General features: G+C 31.1%; 3 protein-coding genes across 17 annotated transcripts in view; 2 read left to right on the top strand and 1 right to left on the bottom strand.

Moving 5' to 3' along the window:
* The window catches only part of Simj (transcriptional repressor p66-beta simjang), a 12,760-nt gene extending 6,481 nt beyond the window's left edge, over positions 1 to 6,279 (top strand). For 8 of the 11 annotated variants that reach the window (XM_072909780.1, XM_072910055.1, XM_072910404.1 and 5 more), the window contains 5 exons: positions 1 to 270; positions 527 to 592; positions 1,187 to 1,617; positions 1,825 to 2,129; positions 2,296 to 6,279. The exon at positions 1 to 270 is cut by the window's left edge and continues 19 nt beyond it. In XM_072909780.1, the coding sequence (XP_072765881.1) occupies positions 1 to 270; positions 527 to 592; positions 1,187 to 1,617; positions 1,825 to 2,129; positions 2,296 to 2,555 (1,332 nt within the window). In that variant the 3' untranslated portion in view covers positions 2,556 to 6,279. The remainder of the gene's footprint in view (positions 271 to 526; positions 593 to 1,186; positions 1,618 to 1,824; positions 2,130 to 2,295) is intronic. The other 3 variants (XM_072910194.1, XM_072910330.1, XM_072910269.1) reach the window with 3 other exon arrangements.
* On the bottom strand, positions 2,788 to 10,959 carry LOC140675838 (uncharacterized). The gene is made up of 3 exons (XM_072910495.1): positions 10,686 to 10,959; positions 9,387 to 9,504; positions 2,788 to 7,670 (listed from the first exon to the last, which is right to left on the bottom strand). Exons 1-3 carry the CDS (start codon positions 10,842 to 10,844, stop codon positions 7,480 to 7,482), a joined length of 468 nt encoding a protein of 155 aa, XP_072766596.1. The 5' UTR covers positions 10,845 to 10,959; the 3' UTR covers positions 2,788 to 7,479.
* A 1,419-nt stretch (positions 10,960 to 12,378) lies between these two features.
* LOC140665218 (uncharacterized) lies at positions 12,379 to 19,011 on the top strand. 5 transcript variants are annotated; one of them, XM_072891074.1, is made up of 9 exons: positions 12,379 to 12,591; positions 12,671 to 14,656; positions 14,741 to 14,831; positions 15,657 to 16,310; positions 16,414 to 16,647; positions 16,758 to 17,134; positions 17,737 to 17,988; positions 18,101 to 18,287; positions 18,591 to 19,011. In XM_072891074.1, the coding sequence occupies exons 2-9, from the start codon at positions 12,717 to 12,719 to the stop codon at positions 18,624 to 18,626; spliced, it is 3,771 nt and encodes a 1,256-aa protein (XP_072747175.1). In that variant the 5' UTR covers positions 12,379 to 12,591; positions 12,671 to 12,716; the 3' UTR covers positions 18,627 to 19,011. The 5 variants fall into 5 exon arrangements, with proteins under 5 accessions (XP_072747175.1, XP_072747149.1, XP_072747166.1 ...); XM_072891048.1 differs by having other exon boundaries at positions 12,671 to 14,831; positions 18,591 to 18,635; positions 18,817 to 19,011; XM_072891065.1 differs by having other exon boundaries at positions 12,379 to 12,557; positions 12,671 to 14,831.
* Positions 19,012 to 21,853: the final 2,842 nt, after the last annotated feature.

Here is a 21,853-nt window from a genome sequence, read left to right as displayed (position 1 = left end):
CCCTTGCTTAGAGGTCAACCTGCACCAAGCAGAAGTAGCAGTTTACACGCTCCGCCACCTGGCATGGTACTTCCTCCTACAGCTGGTCGAAATGCCATTCCGAGTACAGGAATGCCTCCTAATATGGTAATACCGCAACCTCCTCATCCTAGAGGAAGACCGCCTTCTAGTGTAGCGGCTGCGACTGTTTCGAGTTATCATGCACCGACAGATAGAACAGAGAGGTCCACGAAAGATCCAACACCTGCCCCTGCGCATCAAGTAAGTAAGGTACAAAAATCACAATTTTATTACATTTTTTAGTTATAAGTCTTAAATATAGCTTTAATAAAATAAGTTAAAAGTAGTTGAATCATCTTTTATCAAGTGTAATTTTAAGAAAACATTTTACTAACACTTTCACTGTTAATACATCACTGATACATTTATGAGCGAACGCTCTAACTGGCCGTGAAAGTGTTAAATAATTTTCTCTAATTAAACAACATTATATATAATTCATTATTGTGTTTTTCTAAACACAAAGCTGCTTGCTGGATCGCAAGAAAATAAAACCACCGCATCCTTAAGCACACCTGTGAATTCGGAACAGGTATATTCATTCGTCGATAAATTTGTAACGTCTTTCCACTTGTTGTGTGTTGTCTAAAAGCTATTAATTTTTTTTTTTACATTAATTATTAATTATGCCATTTTAACCTTTATTTCTGCCTATGCTTTTTGTTTCTAACAGTTCTTTATTAAAACAGAAAAACTACATGTAGAAAAGCAGAATATTATCTATAGTTTTTATTATAATATATAATGTAAGTTATATATAATACACAATATAACTAAAACACTAACACAATGATATCTATTTTCCTAGTATGTCTATGTTACAATATGAAGATATCATGCAAAAAAATTGTATTTGAATTATAATTGCATGCAGTTATTGAATATTTTAGTACGTACTGAAATATATGCTAAAATATAGTACACATCCATTTTATATAGGTGCTTTTATATAAACAAATATTGAGAAATCATCAGATTTATTTTCAGTTCAAATTATTTAAATACAACTCTTATTTTATACGTTTGTATTTTTTGATTTGTTTATTCTTTGTGCTATTAAAAGATTTAGCTGCATACACAGTAAGTTTGTTTATCAAATAAAATATATTCTGTATTTTTAATTTAGGAGAGAACAACGCGGGATGAGACACCTGCTCAACGTCAAGCAGCTGCCAAGATGGCCTTAAGAAAGCAGCTCGAGAAAACATTGCTACAAATACCGCCACCGAAACCACCGCCCCCGGAGATGCACTTTGTACCAAATCCCTCCAATACGGAATTCATATACTTGGTCGGCTTGGAACATGTAGTCGATTTTATAACGAAGGAACCGGCCGTGCCACCTCCTCCTGAACCGTTTGAGTGCTCGCAGTGTAAAACGGATTTCACTCCCGTGTGGAAATGGGAGAAACCTATGCCCGGTGGTAAGAAAGACAGTCCTAGGGGGCAACATGCTACCTTCCAACGACCGTCAGCGGGTCGCGATCCGAGAGTTATATGTGAACATTGCGTGACCACCAACGTGAAAAAAGCTTTGAAAGCAGAGCACACTAATCGGTATGTTTTTACATACATAATAGTATGAAACTAATACTCTTTCTTTTCTCATTATTTAATTTTTGGACAAAAGACTCGACAAAATATTATTTAAATGTACAGATAGATAATAATTGATAATTAAATTACAAAATAATAAAATGTAAGAACGATGCTATTATTGCCTCTCGTTTGTAACGCGATGCGATTTTATAATGCTTTTTACAGATTAAAAACTGCTTTCGTGAAAGCGTTACAACAAGAGCAAGAGATAGAGCAAAGATTAGCGCAGGCGGCATGTCCGAGTCCAGATCCTCCGGCACCGAAACCAGTTCCTAAGGCGGCCACTCCTACGAGAAGAGTGGCCACGCCGCCTGCGCCGCCGCCGCAGGTACCACCGGCGCCTACGTTAACGCCGACACCTCCAGCGCCAAAGTTACAAGAACATCCCCTGGTAAAACTAGCCGAGAGTGGGAAATTTAGTCCACATCATGCAGCTGCCGCGGCAGCCTTGCAACAACAATTGCTCAGAGGTAAGAACAATTTTACACAGCAAAAAAAGAAATTATAAAATTCTAATTTTATACAATAATAATAATAATAATAATTTGCGTAAAATTTTTCACACCACGACGTATATATTATTGTTACAATCTGCGAGATATCTCTAATCTCTTCACGCGATGGTTGATGTTACAGAATTGGCGAAGAATCCAGTACCGGCTATATCGCCGCATCAACCGCTTCCTGCTCACATGATGCCGCATTTTACCTCTATTTTGTACCCCTATCAATTAGCAATGGCACAGGCTGCTGGTGGTAAAGGTCTCGTAGAATTACAACGACAGGCGGCAGATCTCCAACGCCAGTATCTACTCGATATGATTCCGTCACAAGCGTCCCAAGCGCAAGGCAATCAAGCACCGCCGAGAGCTCATCCGCACAACTGGAAAACGTAACCGAACGCATCTAAGGGATGATGTAACGATAAATGCAAATAAATGAGACATTACTGAACCCGCGTGTAATGAAGGACTAAGGGAAATTAAGGGAGATCCAGTAAAAGTGCATCTGGAATGATTATGCTGTGTACCAGCGCTAATGTCTCGGTTAAGGTGAAGCTCAACTTGATACATGAAAGGGACGAGAGACATTCGTTAGTATTGTATAAAAAATAATAACCGTTGTGAATATGTCAATTGACGTGTAAGTTTATTGTTATTCTTTCTTAAGGGTCAAGGTTTTATTTCCGTCACCGAAACATACACATAACGTACGTACGATTTCGCAATCGTGGTGACGTCGTTATTTAGTGCAGATCATTACAAACTTTCCACGATTGTCCTTTCATTTTTCCTTTTTTTTCCTCTAATCTTTCCTGTGTACATAAGGCATATGTATACATTATTAGTTTTCGTTAATGTTGTTTAATTAAATAACATAAATATAATAATTGATTTAAACATGTCGACATGCATATTATAATATTAAATACGATTGCTTGGATTATAAACAACGCGGATTTGCCTGACTAGGCGCTTCGCGCCATCCCTCGCTTGCGCTCGATCATATTGCATCACTTCCATTCTTTTATCCGTGCTCTTCTTTCTCTTATCTTATTTACAAAAGCACAGAAGTTGTTATTTGTAAAGTAATACTCTCTACTTGTGCATTTTAACCTATTACATTTCTTCTGTGTTTTATTCTCTACATTTATTCTTACATTTCTTATTCTTTATTCCGTCGTTTACTTGTACGAGATGTGATATGTGATATGGAAAGCTGCAAAGTGCTCGTTCGCTCGCGTGACATAAGTTAGACAGCTCTTTGTTATATACGATATAATATAAAGAACCAAATAGACACTTGCAAGGCACTAAATAAACCAATAATAAGTGTAAAACGAATTGGATGGTTAAGAATAAATAGGGATAATTGCGGAGGCACGGAGAGTGTAACGTGAGATGACGGTAAACTGGAAAGGATCTTTTTAGGCCCTTAGATAGTTAAGACGATCTTTTTGCCGCTGGTTTCAACGAGTTTTTGCGAACCACCGGCAGTACCTGTACTATGTGTATATCTCATTATTTTCTTCGAATTGTATTTTTAAGGCGAGTTTAACGCAAAATAAGGCTGTAGCTATACACGAAAAAAAGAAAAAAAAAAGATGCTTGTAAGAAGACACGTGTGAGCAAGCCGGCATATGTGAAATGTATAGCAATTGTTTTCTCTCTCTATCTCTCTATTTCTCTCTCTCTCTATTTCTCTCTCTATTCACGACAGAATATGCATCGGTGAATTTCTAACAAAGAATGTCATTCGCGCGCATATAATTTTTTTTTTTTTTTTCATGGACGGTACAATCAAATGTTATAAAAATTGGGCCCGTGTTACGGTATGCGTGAGACACGATTTAACTTGGACTATTTTTAGACGCCGAAAATGAAACTCGCAGACGAATAGATTAATGAGGATAATCGGGGGTTTTTCGAGTTAAACGGCGCACGATTGATTTCATGTCACACATTCGGTGTAAAGATATTTAAAGAGGACTAGAGGAGAGATTTTTAATGAATAAACGAGAGTTTTTCGTTCGGTTTTTTTTTGTTTTTTTTTTTTTTTTTTTTTTTTCCGAATTGTTACAACACGGCGACCGCCGGATTTTTACGACGTCTTATACTCAAGTCTGCACTTGAAACGAGTTAAAAGTATATCCGGCACACACATTCTTATCCCAGTAATAACAATTAATTACCAGTCTCCTCTTTCCCTTTCCCTTCTCCACTAATAGTCTGATTTCATTGATTCTGAACTAACCGATCTTGGTCATACACATTTCCGAATCAATTAAATATATAGTACTATAGTCTTGATATTTCTTGGGGTATATGATACACAACTTAATAAACTAAAATAGCGCATAATCATCTCTCTTTGTACTAACGTGATAGATTTTGAACTCGTACTTGATATACATGTACACCATAATAAGTCTACGATCGCATAATAGATCAAGATCTGTGTTTTTTGTGTAAGAGAAAACGTAATAATATGTCGTTAACTAATTATGTATCGTCATCGGGGCACTACCGTCGTCGTCGTCGTTGTCGTCGTTATTCTAAGGTGAAATCCAGGAGCGAAATAGAAAGTATGACACAAGAATAAAAAAAGGAGGGAAGTGTAAATGTACTTCTCTGAGAAAATCGAGCAATACTTTGTATAATTTTAATAATTAATAATAATTGAACAATTATTTGAAAGCCGTCTTAAGTGAAAAAGGAAAAATGAAAAGTTAAAGTTATGAGTAACTAAAAAGTTTACACAAAAATCATATAACATTGATTAATTAAATATAAATATATTAAATTATATTTAAAGAGGGAAGAGGTATTCTCCAAAGTTATATAAACGTTTAAAGTAAATAAAAGTGAAATTTTTACAATTTAATTTTATATATTCTTGAATTCTTTTTGTTCTTTTGCTTTTAAAGAAAATAGAAATTAGTCTCATAAAAATAATGTAGTATAATATGTGGTTTTTAATTAAATTCTATACTGGGTCGATTTTTGCCATTTTTTAAAATAATTTGCAATTTTTGAATCTCTTAATTTTTTTTTTAACTTAACCAATGTTAGATAAGATGTGTATTCTCTCGAGTAATAATGAGATTTTTATATATATTACAAATTATATATATAAAAATATGTAAAATACACATTGATACGCATTTTTTTGTGAAGATATGTATTTACAATGTTAGCATATGTAAAACATACATTTATAAGTATATGAAATCGTTAATTATTATATCGTTAATCATTATTCGCTAATACATTCCAGCTTAATTGCTTTTAATTTTTTTTAGAAATATATAGTTATGCGTTCTAAAATTTGAAACAATCTAACGTAATTTCACGTATAAGTGTTAAAAATTTCGCGCAGAATCATTGTCAAATTACAATTTAATATTCAAAATTCACGAATTTTGTAAAAAAATGATTATTTTTGAAAAATATAAATTTAGAAATTTATTATCAAGTTTTTGTACATATTTTAATAAGATTTTCTCTTTAGACGGCTTTAAAATAAGATCTTCAATTCCGCAATCGCTTATGATATATTTTAGTTAAAACACGAAAGACTCGATATTGTGCGGAAAACTTGAATTTGAATCTGTTCTCCGTTGTATAAACGGAGATTGAACTTTTTCTATAAAATTCTCTCTAATGACGCGAAGATGTGCCTGATGTGTGACTCTTGAAATTACACTGTTTCAGTGGAAAACAGAATCATCGTCATTAAATCATTATCATATTATTCGGTAATCAGAGATCGTGTCTCGTTTTGTTAACGAAAAAAAAAATACGTTTCCTTCTCTTCTTTTCTAGTCTTATCTTTGACCTCTGTGTGGTGCTGTTAGCAATTAAACACTTTTCAAGAGTGCGAGAGAATTTTATATCCTAAAAAAAAAAAAAAAAAACCTTTTGCTACACGACGGAAACGAGGGATTGCGAATATTTAATAAAACTGGAATTCTTTAAGTGTTTTGCAAAGTGGAAAAAAAAATAGGAGTCAAGTCTTTGGCTGCACTTACGTTTTTTACGGGGACACGAACATTTTATGTTTATTATGACAGATCGAATCGTCAAAGACTGCATGTTATATGCGCACATATTTTTATTTTGTTAAAGAAAAATTGTTGCGAAATTTATACACACCGAGATTTTGGAACGTCTGTCTGAACAAAAAGCTGTGTCCTCTCACGATTTATAGAATTAGTGGATAAATAACGGATTACCGAATATTCTCTCTCTGGAAACTATACAAATAAAGCTTACCAATGATTGTATTAAAAGGTGATGTTTATTTATCTTTTTGTATTTGATTTATCTTTTTTATTCTCGGTTTTCTTTTTCTTTTTTTTTTAGATTAACATATTTCCGAGACTTTTGTTAATAGTATTTTGGTAATTGAGCTATGGTTGAAAAGTCCAGGATTCAGTGTGTTGCGTATCGTTATGATTATTCTTTAATTATTTAATGTCTTGCCAAGAATCAAAAAATGAAATGCTGCTATAATGCGCACGCGCGCGTAAACTTATGTATTTATACAAATTTATAAATGTACAGATGTGTACAAGTTTACTCTATGGATCTCGATATACATATTTTGATATGGATATTTAGCAAAAAATTTTTAATTTATTCATCTCTATGTATTGTACATGGAGACAAATTTTTTTTTTTGTAAATATCCATAACAGATATTTGTTTAATATTTCATCTATCACCTTCATTTTAAGATATATTTTACGAGATAGAATTTGGAATAATTTGCACTTTAAAGTAAGTTTTTATAAACGGCACTTTTTACAAATTTACTTTATAACAAGCATTGACTCTCATATATGTGTATAATATTTTTAGATAATTGAAATAGTTTATATACTTTTCTAAATAATAATTCTACGTATATCATTGTAAGTAATATCTCATTCCACAAATAATACAATATAAATGTTTATAGATTTATCATTTAATATCAATTTTTCAGATAGAATCAATTGCTGAATCCCCTCGTACGAAATCGTGCTCAAAGATGACTGGGTGGAACTAATCTAACGACTTTGAAGATAAATGCTATATTTAGAAACATGGCGTTAAAACTTTGGTTGCGCAATCTGTGTGATACTATTCAGTTGAGTGTCCTTTAATACCGGTGACATTCGGTCAGTTTGATTACGATCGAATTTTGACAATTTGATGACCGCGGAAAGAACAAGTCAAATAATTTTGCATTGCAAGATCATTGATGAGATGATCAGACCACCGGTAAACCAACTATGTATCACAGTTGAGATTGCCGGTAATCTTGATATGATCGCTAATTCTCCTGTCTCCTCTCGTACTGCGTTAAGCATTTCTTAAAGTGCTTCGCGCAGAAAGGATATAGCGTTGGATGATCGCATGTCCTGCAGGCTGCAGCGAGATGGGAACAGCATCTCAAGCTTTCACGGCAGCAAGAGGCCCATAAATCAGGACCGGCCGCGGCGCAATCGTAACAGAAACAGTCTCCTGCAATAAATTATCCACATAAAACACGATATATATATATATATATCGAATTTATTTATAATTCTATATGTCGTATATCCATTTTTTTAATAATTTAATTATAATTCAATTTATCAATTTGATTTATTCATATCAATTTATATATATAAATTGAATTATAAATAAATAAAATTAAATAAAATAAATATAATTAGAATATATATGTAATTAAATAAAATTAAATGAAATTGATAAATCTATGATTGATTGAAATAGAAATTTTACATGTGTGTATGTCTGCGTTTTTGCACTTAAATTTTAAAAATAATTTTGAAATTTGAAACCTTTTTGATATAAGATTTGTAATTGGAAATCGATACAATTGCGTCTCGATACTCTCACTGTATTACTTACTTTCCCCTATCAGTTATGTACAAACATATATATATATTATTTTATATTTTGCATATGTCATGTAGCACACCTGCAGTCCTGCAGTAATGTATAAACGCGATCGTTTACGCAGAATGTTAGCAAGGATTCAGAGAATATGAAAAGGAAAAGTTTTCTTTTTTTTCTTCTTGAATATCGTATGTACTTTTACCTTCCTTTGCTCGAAATCAAAATTGTACGCAATGAAAAGGCATACATTTGCGACTTTTTAAAATGACATTTGCGAGACAATACCTACTTCTCAATTGCACGCTTTTATGTAAATTAAGTAAAATTTAATACATACACATTTCTAATACAGGATTAAATAGAATAGAAAATAAAAAGATAGATTTAAGCGCGAGGTAATTTTTGAACGGATATAAAATATTTTATACTGTTTAAATTTTGTCATTTCTATCGAGGACCTAATAAAAAAAGACGTTATTTGCACACGAGATAAAATAAAAAATTATATTCAATTCTAAATTAATCTTTAGTTGGATTATATAACTCGTATAAAAATTTGGAATACGCACCTCGTATCGAGATATTTTATATAATACGACAGTAATATTCCTCACTCGTATAATATATATTTTTTGAGAATCACTGTTATAATTCGCCTACAACTAATCAATTACGTATTCGAAAACGTTTGTGTATGTGTGTATCGGCTGGTTATGATAATTAGACTTTCTAATTAGTCTACGCATACTTTGTGTGAGAGATCTTAATATTGATTGTCGCAATATCATTTTATACCACGTCTCTGCAACCACGTTATTTCACGATGTAATGTGCGTGCGTGTAATCGCCGCGCGAGCTGAATCGTCCTCATTTAAACGTATTATATAGAGAAAGGTGCAACGTGATATGCAGGTCTAAATATCGTACAATTACCGCGCTCTCTTTCTGAGATATACATCGAATTATCTCAATTATTAGATCGTCGAGGGAAATAGATTCTTTTAATTCTACCGTTCCATTCGTCTCTCCTCGGCAGAATTTTTTTTTTTTTCATTTTTAAAATAAACGGTAAATTTACAGATTTACAGACATAACATTTCTCTAATGATATACATGCGTATACTGTTTTTAGGGATGAGAGGCGAGGCATTAACGCTGCTGCGCGCAAACATATAGTCATCTGGGAGCGGCTATTGTCAAGGTCAGAATCTCTATTGTTAAAGAGCGAGAATAAGCGACATTTTTCATAATAGCGAGGAAGCTCGCTAAACGCATGTGAACCGCGGAATGCGGTCAGGATGTTTTACATCTATCTCGGGTGATGGGGGTTTTTACCTCTGGGACAGTCGACCGATCGGCGAGCCTCGGCCCTTCGGCACTCCAGACCCTCCTCGCCCATCGGACAGCTCGTGTACGACGCCTCGATAGTATTCTCGCCAAGTATCGTGTCGATCTGAAAATATATTTCGTCATCGTGTCACTATTTTATCGTGGAATTCCGTCGCGAACACTTGTCGTTATTTCGAAACTCCTATTTCGATGACAAACGCTAATTAATTCGTAAATATCTTGAGATTATTTTTCTACTTCTTAAATCCATTTCTCTAGTTCTAAATTCTTTATCGCATTTTTAGTTTTCAATTTAAAAGTCTTGGAAAGTTTGAACCTTTCTAATAAATGAATATATAAATATTGTACGACATGTGAAGTATTAAATTTTATGTATTAGATTATATCTGAATGTGTGGGTGCTGAAGAAAAATTTTTTAACTCGAAAAAATTTTACAGTGTTTTAAAGAAGTATGATGCATACAAAATGTTTTTTTATTACGTTTATTTTTTTTTTTTTTACGAGATTATCATCATTTTATAAAATTTCAATCTTTTTATTATCAATATAAAATTGCATATTGTAAGTCACAATATAAAATTTTAGTAAAATTTTTTTGAGATTAAGATTGAAGAATATACATAATTTTATTATTTATACGCGTTATATATGTAATTTAAGAAAAAAAAATTTAACAGTTTATGACTAATCGTACTCCATGACTATCGTAATCCATTGTTTCAGCATTTTTGTAAAAAAATTAATCGATTTAAAGTTGCCTGAAAAATATGCAATTTAAAATTAAATTGATAATTATCGAATAATTTTGTATATTGTTTGCATAATCAAATGCAATATGCTTGTATAATTTGTATTATAAAATATATTTGTCGTATATCATTATGTGCAACACGTAGAAGATATCGATGTGACAACTTTTCTTCCCATACAGTGCGCGTGATCATGGTGTCTATTTCTTGCGTGATGATTGCGTATCACGTGCGAAACGATTCGTTCGGAATTGTAAATTTTTGACTCGCGAAAGAAATTCCAATTTCATTTCGACTAAGTATTTCCGTCGCTTATGTAACAACAAATATAACAGATACATTTGCGATTTCTCATCTTGTGTAACAACTTGAGATGAGTCAATCGCGAGTGTTAAAGTATGATTAGTACTTTAGTATTTCGTCTCGAATTATTATAAAGTTTTATTATTATAACAAAGAGATATTGTATTTAAATAAAAAATCTTTAAGCTTCGCGATGTAGAAATTCCAAGCTTGACACATCTCGGGGCTTACTTGCTTGAACGCGCCCGGTTTGGAGAACATTTTCACCAGCTTCGCCAGCGCGTTCTCCGTCTGTTCCGCGACATCGGTGACATTCACGTCACCACAGTGAATCTCACGTGGCGGCATAATCGCCAGCAGGCAAAAGACAAATATGCATCGTCCGAACATGTTGCGACACAATGAAAGAAATAAAAAAAAAAAAAAAAAATAATAAAGTAAAGAAGCTCGGCAAGCTCTCGTTGAACGTTTGATCGCCGCGCGATTCGAAACTAACGACTGGCGGTCAGCTGGGAAATCGCCGATCGCCGGTGCGGATACTCGCTGATAGCACTCTGGTGGGGATATTCCACGTCGACGTAGAGAAGCATCGTCTCGCACAAAATCATCGCATATAAAATGCAAAATTTACTCAATCTGCGAGAATAAAAATAAATATTTTTTATCCAATACAAAATGCTTTAAGCGGACTACAATAAATCTATCTATTTAATATTATATATATTATTTTATGTATAATTTTAAATTCTTGCGCGCATTATTTATCGCACGATAATGAAAAAAATATGATAGAATGAGAAAAATAATATACATGTAAAGGATTTAAATCGAATGGTTCCGGTCTGAATGGTTATAAGATCCATTTCGGAAGATCAAAAGGTTGCATGGGATTCGACCAATCAGATCAAATTACGTTTACTCTCAATTTTCAGTGCAGTTTATATATGATCACTCGTTGTCAGATTAGCTGTCTCTTTTATTTTTATGCGTATATTCTAATAGCATTTTCGACTGAACGGATTTTAATCTAACTCTCGGATCAATTAATTACTATTTTATTATGCTTTCAAGTCTTTATTGACAGAGACAATATAATGATATGTCATTAATCGCTCTCAGAGCTACTTCGATCATGCCCCGATTAATTCGTTTTCCTTTTCTTCCTAAAAATAGAAATCCATAAAAAGGAAAAGGAAAGCGAATTAATTGGAGCTTGATCGAATAAATGATCCTCCCAGCGGTTAAACCTGCTTCAGTCAAAAACGATTGAAAATTGGTGATCTAAAAATATATATCAATCAGTGATCGCGAGCTGCTCACTTTTCGCATTTTCGTTATGTTATGTAAAATGCATAACTATTGCGTTGCCTAAAGCTGAAATCACATGGTGCGGAATAGAAGTACGGAATACAGAGTGCGTCATAGAAACAGCCAATCAGAACTGTGCCGCAATGTCTACTTAAGCTCTGATTGGCTGTTTCTATGACGCATTTTTTATTCCGTACTTCTATTCCGCACTACATGTGATTTCACCCTAAGGCTGAAATCACATAGTGCAGAATATATAATTTTTCCGATTTGACCAATCAAAAGTGGCTATCTCTTGGCCAGACTCTTATTACGGGGTCTCTAGTTATACTATGGTTGCAAGAACTGCAAAGAACGCTTCGGTGTCACTATAGTGTATGTACACTAGTGCAGAAAGTTTGACAATAAAGAACAAACCTCTATGCACAGATAGATACAATGTCACATGATTGGCTGTTAAATAGGAAAATTTTCGGCACTTAAAAAATTCTCTATTTGATAGACAATTGCACGATATGTATTAGGTTTATTCTTTTGAAATTTCTTGCACTTTTTTTCGTTTTTCTTCTCTTTTCTTCCAACCTTGAAATATATATATATATATATATATCTATCTTATTTTATTTTGTTTCAGTGCAGTTAAGAACGAACCTATTTAGTCCACCTGTCATTGTGTTTATAGTTAAAGATTTCATATATGTTGTGTTTTCTTGCTAGAATGTAGAACGATCCCTGATCCTTTTATAACGCGTTGAGACTTGTAACTGCTTGTAACGCCTTGGGTAAAATTTGATGGTTTGTGCAATTTATCGAGAAAATATTTGTATATGTACGTTTGTAAATTGCTTGTAAATTTTTGCTTATATTTTTTTGCACGGTATATTTATGTTTTTATTTGATTCTCACAGATACACATTTTCATTATAAGTAAACAATTATAGAGAATTGAAAACTATGCGAGATCAAGTTATATGCAAGAACATCTATGCAGAGGCTCAAGAGATAAAGAGACGTCTGTCGATTAAAGGACAGGACGTTGATGAAACCGTAATATGCGAACTTTTAGAGACCTTAGATCCCGATCACGAAACAAATAGGATGGAATATATTATCAACTTGATCATGGACAATCAGGATTCTGATTTTCAAAAATCTCTAGATGAAGCAGGATCGTCCATCAATAATGAGTATCAATCTGTAGTGCAAAGTGATACCAAGAAATTTCCTAAACTCGAAGCAAGCAATTCTTCTGTGAAAAGTACTGAAACAATTGATGTTTCGGATTCCGAGGATGATCGAGATTATTATTATTATGATTCTAATTCTGATGATATTTCAGTTATTGATAGACCTACCGCTACCTGTGCATCATCGTGTTCCATTTTGGACACTATGTTGAATCAAAATATAAGCAATAATGAACAAACTACAATAACTGTCAATATTGACAGAGCTGAAGTAGAATTCTTAGAAAAGAATAATAACGATAGTAATGATGTGATTTATATGGAGAGTTTTACTCATGAGAAGACTAGATCTTCTGAAAGTCCAAAACCAGGTTGCAGTAAGGATTTGGATGGCACATCTCAAAATCCTGAGGAATATTGTCACTCCTGTAATTACAATGAATTGCAAATAGATGCAAAACGAATACATTCTCTTTTACCAAATTTTGATTGTGATTTAATCTATAAAATACTCGAGCATAACCAGTTAGCAAAGAATCGTATTGAGCTTACATTGTGGGACTTGTTACCAGAGAGCAGACCAAATCCTCAGTTAACGTATAAATATAAGCGAAAATGCATGTCCTCCTATGAGTCGCGTTGCATAAAGTATAAAAAAAATTCTGCTGTTTTATTAGAGAAAAATGTGGCGGATGCAAAAACGATTGTGGAAAAGGAAGAACAAGCATGTGTAAGAATAATTTCTTCTGAAATAGAAACTATAGATGTTGAACTGAAAAATGAAGAATCTATGCCATTAATAAATAAGACTGATATAATGAAAATGTATATAACGGAAGATGCACTAGCTATAAATAACATGAATGATGATGTAAATAATCAAGAAATTGACACTTTAAATTCCGAGTTCCAAATTGGTGTGGCATCAGAAGCAAAGTTGAATTATTTGGATACCTTCACTGATGATATTAACATGTGCAAGATTGTGCAAGATAATTCAGAGAAATTAGATTCATCACAAAATGATACAAACAACGACGAATTGCAATTGCCTATGAATTTAGTAGTGCCACATAAGACAAAAATAGACAACATAGACTTTACAACCATATCAACTGCTATTCCAGGCACTGCTGTACCTAATACTGTTATGCCAAATACTGCTACGCTAAATGTTGTTGCGCCCACTACTACTATACAGAGCACTGCTGTTTCGAGTACTGCTGCCTCGAGCACTGCTGTCTCGAGCACTACTATGTCAAACACTGCTGTGCCAAGCATTGTGTCAAGAACTGGTGTATTAAGACCAGCAAGGTTTACAGTTGTTACAACAAGATTACCATTTACAGCAGTATCGTCATCATCAAAACAATCGGCTCCTATTTTAAAACCGCCAAAATTAAGTATAAGACAGGCAATGCAAAACCTACCATGTCATCAAAAAGATATAACAAACATCTATGAAATAGAAACTACGATTAATACCAAAAGTGAAGTAAATGAAGAAAAAATGCCTGAATCAAATAATGCATTTTGTAATGAAATTAAAGAACAAACTCGGATGTTTTCATCCGCAGTCAATCCGTATTTATTTCTTTCGCCGAACAAAATGGTAATGGTACCTTTAGTGAAAACGGAAGAAATAAAAATTCCTAAGGAGCGTTCTGTACCATTGATGAAGCCTACATCTTCCGCCCTATCATTGAAGTTAGCAAACAACAATCTATTTCTTGCACAATCAGATAGAAAAGAAGCATCTTCATTTAATAATTTGCAAAATTTCCATTTAAGAAAACAACATAACGACGATGAAACAAGTCATTTAAGACAGCTAGACGTTAAAAGCATGCTTCAGGCTCACGATGTGAAAAAGGAGAAACAGGTAAAGTAAAACATTTGTATATTGTATATATTGTATATACGATTGTGTATTGTAATTGTGTTTATTTAGGTTAGTTAGAAAAATTCTAAAGTTAGAAACTGAATTTTATTTGTATTTTATATATACGATCATTTTTAATCGATTTTAAACAAAATAATTGAGTAATTAATTATCGTTTTGCGAAAATATCGATGTTATCTATTTCGTCTATTTATTAAAATTTCGAATTCACCGAAAAATGTCGGAAATGTATTCTCGGAGGCAATATTTACAGTTTACATTCTCGCGATCTCTTCCGCGATTTTTTTCTTTAAAAGTTTAAGTACACCTAACCATAAGAATGAATCAATAACTAGCATCCGTAGCTTAAGAGCTTCGGATTCAATGAATGTTTGTTATTGGATGATTTTTAACGTTTTTTTTTTTTTTTTATTGGCTATGATTATGGTTATGGTTACGAATTTTATATACGTTTTCTAGTCTTTAGATTTTAGATGTGTTCCGGCTTGTTTGTTTAGCCGAATGTGTATTTGTTTCTTTGATGCAGTTTTGACAACAGTAAAATCCTGATCCAACGTCTTACAGTTAAAGATATCTAATGATAAAGCTCGAAAGAAGAAAAAAATTAATTCGTAATATTTATCTTTTTTTCAACTGCCCGAATTCGTATATTCTCGTTTTATAAACTCGTCAAATTCACAATAGATTCGTTTAATTATTTTCAATTAAACATCACAGTTTAAAAAAAAATAGGGATTTTTATTTATAGTTTTATTATTATTATTGATATAAATGAATATTAATTAATTATTTTTTTCTATTTAGAACTTTGTGTATGATATGGAAGCAACTGCGAATAAGCTTGTCTGCGCCAAGACAAATACAACAAATAATACTGGTCATGAGGAAATAATATTAAATGAGGCAGCTCGCAAAATATATTATAAATTAATACCCATGTTCCCGTCTGTAGATACTGCTTATATTAAACGACTGTGCCAAAACTACCTCATGGATGACAGACAATTATGCGATGAAACAGTATTGCAAACTTTAGCTGAATATTTGATAGATAATGGCCAAAAGTATCCAACTGTCAAACGACCAGAGCAGTTACCAGTTGTAAATAATTTCAATACTTATGACTTGAACGAGCAGTATGCCGATTTATTAGGAATATTCCCAGAGGCAGATCCTATGTATTTGAGAAAAGTAGCTGAAGAAAACTATAAAGATCCTGAGAAAATAAAAGAATTTGTCCAATCAAAATTAGAAAATCCAGATTATCCAACAAGAGCGCAATATTTAGCTAAAAAGAAAATTACAGAACAACAAAAACAGTATACTACAGACTTCAAAATACAACAATTCTTAGAGCTATTTCCAGATCCATTTTCTCATTTTGAAAATGCAGGTAGACAATGCAAGTTTAATCCACACGCAGTAGATTTTTTGAAGCAATATTTCAGTAAAATCAGGGTAATTGCTCAATTCAATATATATCTTGTATTATATAAATACATATAATAATAATATCAATAGAATAATAATACAATATTTGAGTGACCAATATTTTTCGTAGGTAAATACATTAGTGAATACATACAGTGAGAATTTACATAATTTAAGCCTAACTGTTAAGGCCTTAGAATTGTTGAGTCCTGATATGAAAACTAGACGAACTCATAGTAAAATGATGCTAACAGAAGATATACCACTTTTACAAGAATGTGCTTTTATACAACATAAAGTGGCACTTAAAAAGTATCTGACTGAATTAAAAAATCAAGAAGAGAAAGAGTTTCAGGAACTTAAAGTATGAAAAAAAAAAATATATATATATATAATATATATATAATAAAATAAAAGCAAAATATTTTTAAAGACATTATTTTTTATAATTACATATAAATTTTTCTCTTTTAGGCAAACAACGGATTAATTGAGTGTTTATGTTGTTATGATAATGAATGTATGCCATCAAAATGTTCTTCATGTGAAAACGGACATATATTTTGCGATACATGTATTGTAAAAGGTACAGAATTAGTTTTAGCAGATGGCAAGGCGCACGTTGATTGTTTATTAAAGTGCGGCAATCAGTTCTCATTGTCTGTACTTCAGCGAGTATTACCACCAACAAAATTCAGTATTCTTCTTTGTAAACGGCAAGAAGCGGAAGTAATGGCCGCTGGATTAGAGGGTTTGGTATCATGTCCGTTTTGTCACTTTGCATCTATACCACCACCTGAAGATAAGGTGTTTAAATGCTTAAATCCTAACTGCATGAAAGAATCATGTCGGTAAGTGTAATCTTGATGCTTACATTACATATTCTTTGCTATATTTTCTCAGATATTTATCTCTTTTTTTTTGTACGTTTTATTACTTAGAATGTATAAAAAGTGGAAATATCAAGGAAACTGCAAGTTTTTATTTCAGAACAGTTTAAAATAAAAATAAAAAGTTAAAATACACAATATTTTTTATTTTATAAAATACTTTTTTATGTATTTTAATGAAAATTTATGAAGAAACATATATGCATATATTATTATGTATATTTTCTTCAAATAATGTCATATATACTGCATTTTTGAAAGCACTAAGTTCTCAGTACTTTACTTGTTCTCAAAAATATAGTTAGAAATATAATTTTAGAAAAATAACGCAGAAATATGGGGATACCAGAGTTGTTCTACAATATCGATGAAAAATAATATATTTGCTTAATATAAAAGTTTATACATACTCTACGTCATTTATTATTTCTTATGTATCTTATTTTGTATTTATAAACTGCAAAACTTATATTAAGCAAATATATTGCTATGTTGGGTTTAATTTTGATTAGTAATGTAGCATGACTCTAGCATCCTCTTTATATATTGTTTTTGTATATTAGATTATGTAAGGAACTCAATCATATACCTCTTAAATGCAACGAAGTGAAATCAGATGTTGCACGTTTATACTTGGAAGAGAAAATGACTGAAGCTCTTGTACGGAAATGCTATAAGTGCGGACGAACATTTTTCAAGGAAGAAGGCTGCAACAAAATGACTTGTCCATGTGGTGCTCAAATGTGTTATATTTGCGATAAACCAGTAATCGATTATAAACATTTTCAAGGACAAGGAGTTCAAAATTCAAGTCTGTAAGTTTTTTTTAGTAATATACAATTCAATTTTTTAATATATGTTTGCAATCGAACTAATATTATCTCAAGTATACGTTTTTTTTACATTTTTTTTATTACATGTATACAGCTGTCCATTATGGAGTGATGATCGTCGTATGAACGCAGAGTCGGTAATCAAAGTGTGCCATGAGACTTTAAAACATATTAAGCAAAAAAATCCTCAAGTCGATATAAATGTTAATAATCTTTTACCGAAGCTACCGCCTAAAAGGAAAGGTCCCCATGAAGATGTTGCTTATGCCAATATAATGCCGGTACGTTGAATTCGAGATCTATGATAACGTCAATGGTTTATCAAGACACAAATGTTACATACCTAGAAAACAGTTTTTTCAAAGTATATTGAAAGAAAAACACGTCACATATAATTTTTTTGGGAATGCAATAGCTCAAAATAGGCCAACAGTTTTTATATACATACATGCAATATTTTTGTATTAAATCATTGATATATTAGGAATAAGTAAGATTTTAATTTCAATTCCTTTTTAAGAAGACTATTTTGTTTTATAATTGACATTTAGAATCATTTTTAATAAATTATCTTCTATTTTCAGGCACACGCTGAAAGAATTGCAAGACAAAATCCATGACAACTTTATGTTAGTGTTAAGAAAGTTATTAAAGAAGAGATAATTCGTCGATATTTTCTAAACTTTGGTTTATTATATATTCATGATTAAACATTTTCTTTTAAATACAATTTACAAATCTTTTTTTCACAAATTACTTATTTTATTATAATTATAGATAACTGCATGTTATTATATTTTTTGTTAACAGCTCTTGCTAGTCCTCTGCAATTATATGCATATTTATGATTACAAGAGTGTAAGTATAAAAAACGATATTAGATATGCAACCAAGTGTCATATAATTTACAAATTGAGGGATTGAAGGCAATAAAAATGTAATATATCTTTATGCAATTTGTGAAAGATGAGTTTTGAGTTTGAAACTTTAGACTGAATTGAAAAAGAAGAGCAAGAGTGGAAGGAAGGTGAATAAATTTTAACTTTTCTAATTCATAATAGTCAGATTTGTTGTGCAAGACATTTAACCTTTCACAACATTTAACATCGTTATTGCAAATGCAATTCCTTAATTTATTTTATTATATTAATTAAGTTAAAAATATAAAGTATAATAATATAAAGGAAAAAAATAGCAGAAGAAATTTTAATCTTAGTGATTTCATGTTTGTTGTGTTATATGTAAGAGAGATTGCAACATATTTTTTTACGAATTCACACCTGAAATATATTTGTTCCTATTTTGCAGAAATAGAGTTTATATTCTATTAACCAGTTTATATTCTATTAAATACCATTTTCTATCACAATTATTTTTGTCTACCTTTTAATTATATACATTTTACGTACGTATTTTCTAATATAAGGAAATACATATGTATAGTGTAATACATTCTTCTGTTTGCTGTTACATAATGGAATTGTTATTTTTGCTCTTGATGCTTCTTAATTTTCTTTTTCTTGCTCTTTTCTATTTATTTACTTAAAACAGAAAGCGAGTAGAAGATAAATAAAAAAATAATAGAATATCTGTGATATTTGTGATGTATACATATAATGCATCAATCATACGTGTTTTTTTTTATACGGTTTACAGAAATAGATAAATTTATACATAATTTTATACACTTTCTGATGTAAATAAGTTTTTTTAAATGACTGGGATATTTTAAAATATTGTATATTCTCTATATTCACGAAGATTAACATTGAAAAAGTCCCTGGGAAAAAAAATTGGCCATATATGGATTTTATCAATATCTAATCATGTCTTACCAAGTATAGTCATATATCATATATGATTTTTTTTAATTATCATATTATTATATATAACTACATTTGGCAAGATATACTCAGATATTGACAAAATCGATATATGGCCAATTTTACATGGACTTTTTTTTCCCGGGAATGCAAGATGAAAATTTTTACGTTTAAAATAAACAGCTAAATAAACCAATGTTGTCGTTTATGATTTTTAATCTTGGCTAATCAAATTTTCTGTCATTGTATTAAAAAAGCGCAGGAAAAAGCAATATTAAAATTGATTAAACTGTAAGAAACTACTGGGAATTAATTGACACAGCAATGATTATACTATATACATATATATATATATATATATACATAATAATTGTTGATGTGTGTCATTTAATTCCCAGTAGTTTCCTACACTTTGATTCAGCAATTTGTTTTTTTTTTCCTTTACGTTTTTTATACAATAAGATTTAATTTGCTAAGATAAAAACCATAAATAATAATTGGTTTATTTGATTGTTTATTTTAAACATCAAACATTTTTTTCTCATTAATTAAACTGTTTACTTATTTAGTTATTTACTCATCGATTATTCACACATTTTACTTTATAAAAGTTTCTGGATTCTACAAATAACTTACTATAAAATTCCTATAAAAAGTCTTCTCGTCATATATGTGAGAAGGAATATACAGGTTGTTTCATTTGACGTAAGATTAAAAAAGTTATTAATATATATAATTAATAAATAATAAATTATAAACTCATATAATTAAAGATACAGTTACATCTTATCAACTCGATTCAAAATCTCGTTGAAAATTCAGTCCATACTATTAGTAAAAATTATTTATGCATAGCAACGATAAATAATATTTAATTAAAGTAATGCGTTTCATATATTCGGAAGAAATTGTAAATATGTATTGTAAGTTACACGCACTTTTTTGCCGCAGTTTTTTAAATGTATTTATATGTATATATTCAATTTCAAAGATGTATTCGCATTAATAGAATAACGGATAAAAGTAAAATGCAAAAGTAAAAGTAAATCTCGGTCCTTTATGTTATTACGTACTGTTTATAAGAATAAGCAGTGAATGGAGATCGCATGATATATATATATATATATATATATATATATATATATATATATATATAAAGTAAATACAATCATCGCGAAAGAAGTTAAATTTTCGATCAAGTAAACGTCCTTGGTATAATAATGATAAATACTCGGCTGATATATGTGGATGTAAAGCCGGTTTCCTGAATATGTATAGCGATAAGACTGAACAAAGTTCTGACTGATTTAATACAGTGTACGAAATCGAGACTATTCCAGTACTTTTCCAACTTTCTGTCTCATCTCCATAAAAATAATAGATGTTTATAAATACTTATCTTTAACAAATTTATTTGTGTGTTGTGTGGTGCATTTTTAAGAGAGATCCAAACATTATTTCTATTTTTTCGGATGCTATAGATGATATCTGCATTTCAATTTGTTTTAAACTGATGCAATATTCGAAATATTACTTGGCTATTTGCGTATATTAAGACTCTCTGGGATGACTCTCATATCAAGTGACAATTTATTATATATAAATATATATTTTTTTTTAAATTAAGTATATATATTTCAAATGAAACACATATAAAATGACTCTCGCATTATAAAGAGAATTTATTATATTACAACGTTATTCACCCATTTTACTCCACACATTTTTAATATAAAAGTTTCTGGATTCCACAAATACCTTACTATAAAATTTTTATAAAAGTACTCTCATATATGTGAGAATGAATAAAATTTCCATGTTGTTTCAATTTAAATGCAAAATATATGATGATGTCCCTCGAGATTTTCGTTGAAGAAATATCGTCTTTAAATGATCTCAAGAATTTGCTATTAGCAGATTTTTTAATCAATTACAGGACACCTTGTATAATAAATTCGCGAGGATCACTTTATAGGGTTTTCATTTTAAATGATATATGCCACAATGTCTTCTAAAACTATGTA

Source organism: Anoplolepis gracilipes, chromosome 1 (assembly GCF_047496725.1).
Source record: "Anoplolepis gracilipes chromosome 1, ASM4749672v1, whole genome shotgun sequence".
Lineage (NCBI taxonomy): Eukaryota > Metazoa > Arthropoda > Insecta > Hymenoptera > Formicidae > Anoplolepis > Anoplolepis gracilipes.
This window is presented reverse-complemented; position numbering and strand designations above follow the sequence as displayed.

Bases quoted from the DNA above. Each gene is read 5' to 3' on its own strand.
- LOC140665218 (XM_072891065.1), top strand. From the start codon at position 12,717: ATGCGAGATCAAGTTATATGCAAGAACATCTATGCAGAGGCTCAAGAG. The intron at 17,135-17,736 runs GTAAGTGTAATC...TTTGTATATTAG, and splicing joins TGCATGAAAGAATCATGTCG to ATTATGTAAGGAACTCAATC. The intron at 17,989-18,100 runs GTAAGTTTTTTT...ACATGTATACAG, and splicing joins GGAGTTCAAAATTCAAGTCT to CTGTCCATTATGGAGTGATG.
- LOC140675838 (XM_072910495.1), bottom strand. From the start codon at position 10,844: ATGTTCGGACGATGCATATTTGTCTTTTGCCTGCTGGCGATTATGCCG. The intron at 9,505-10,685 runs GTAAGCCCCGAG...ATATATTTTCAG, and splicing joins AACCGGGCGCGTTCAAGCAA to ATCGACACGATACTTGGCGA. The intron at 7,671-9,386 runs GTAAAAACCCCC...AATTTATTGCAG, and splicing joins ATCGGTCGACTGTCCCAGAG to GAGACTGTTTCTGTTACGAT.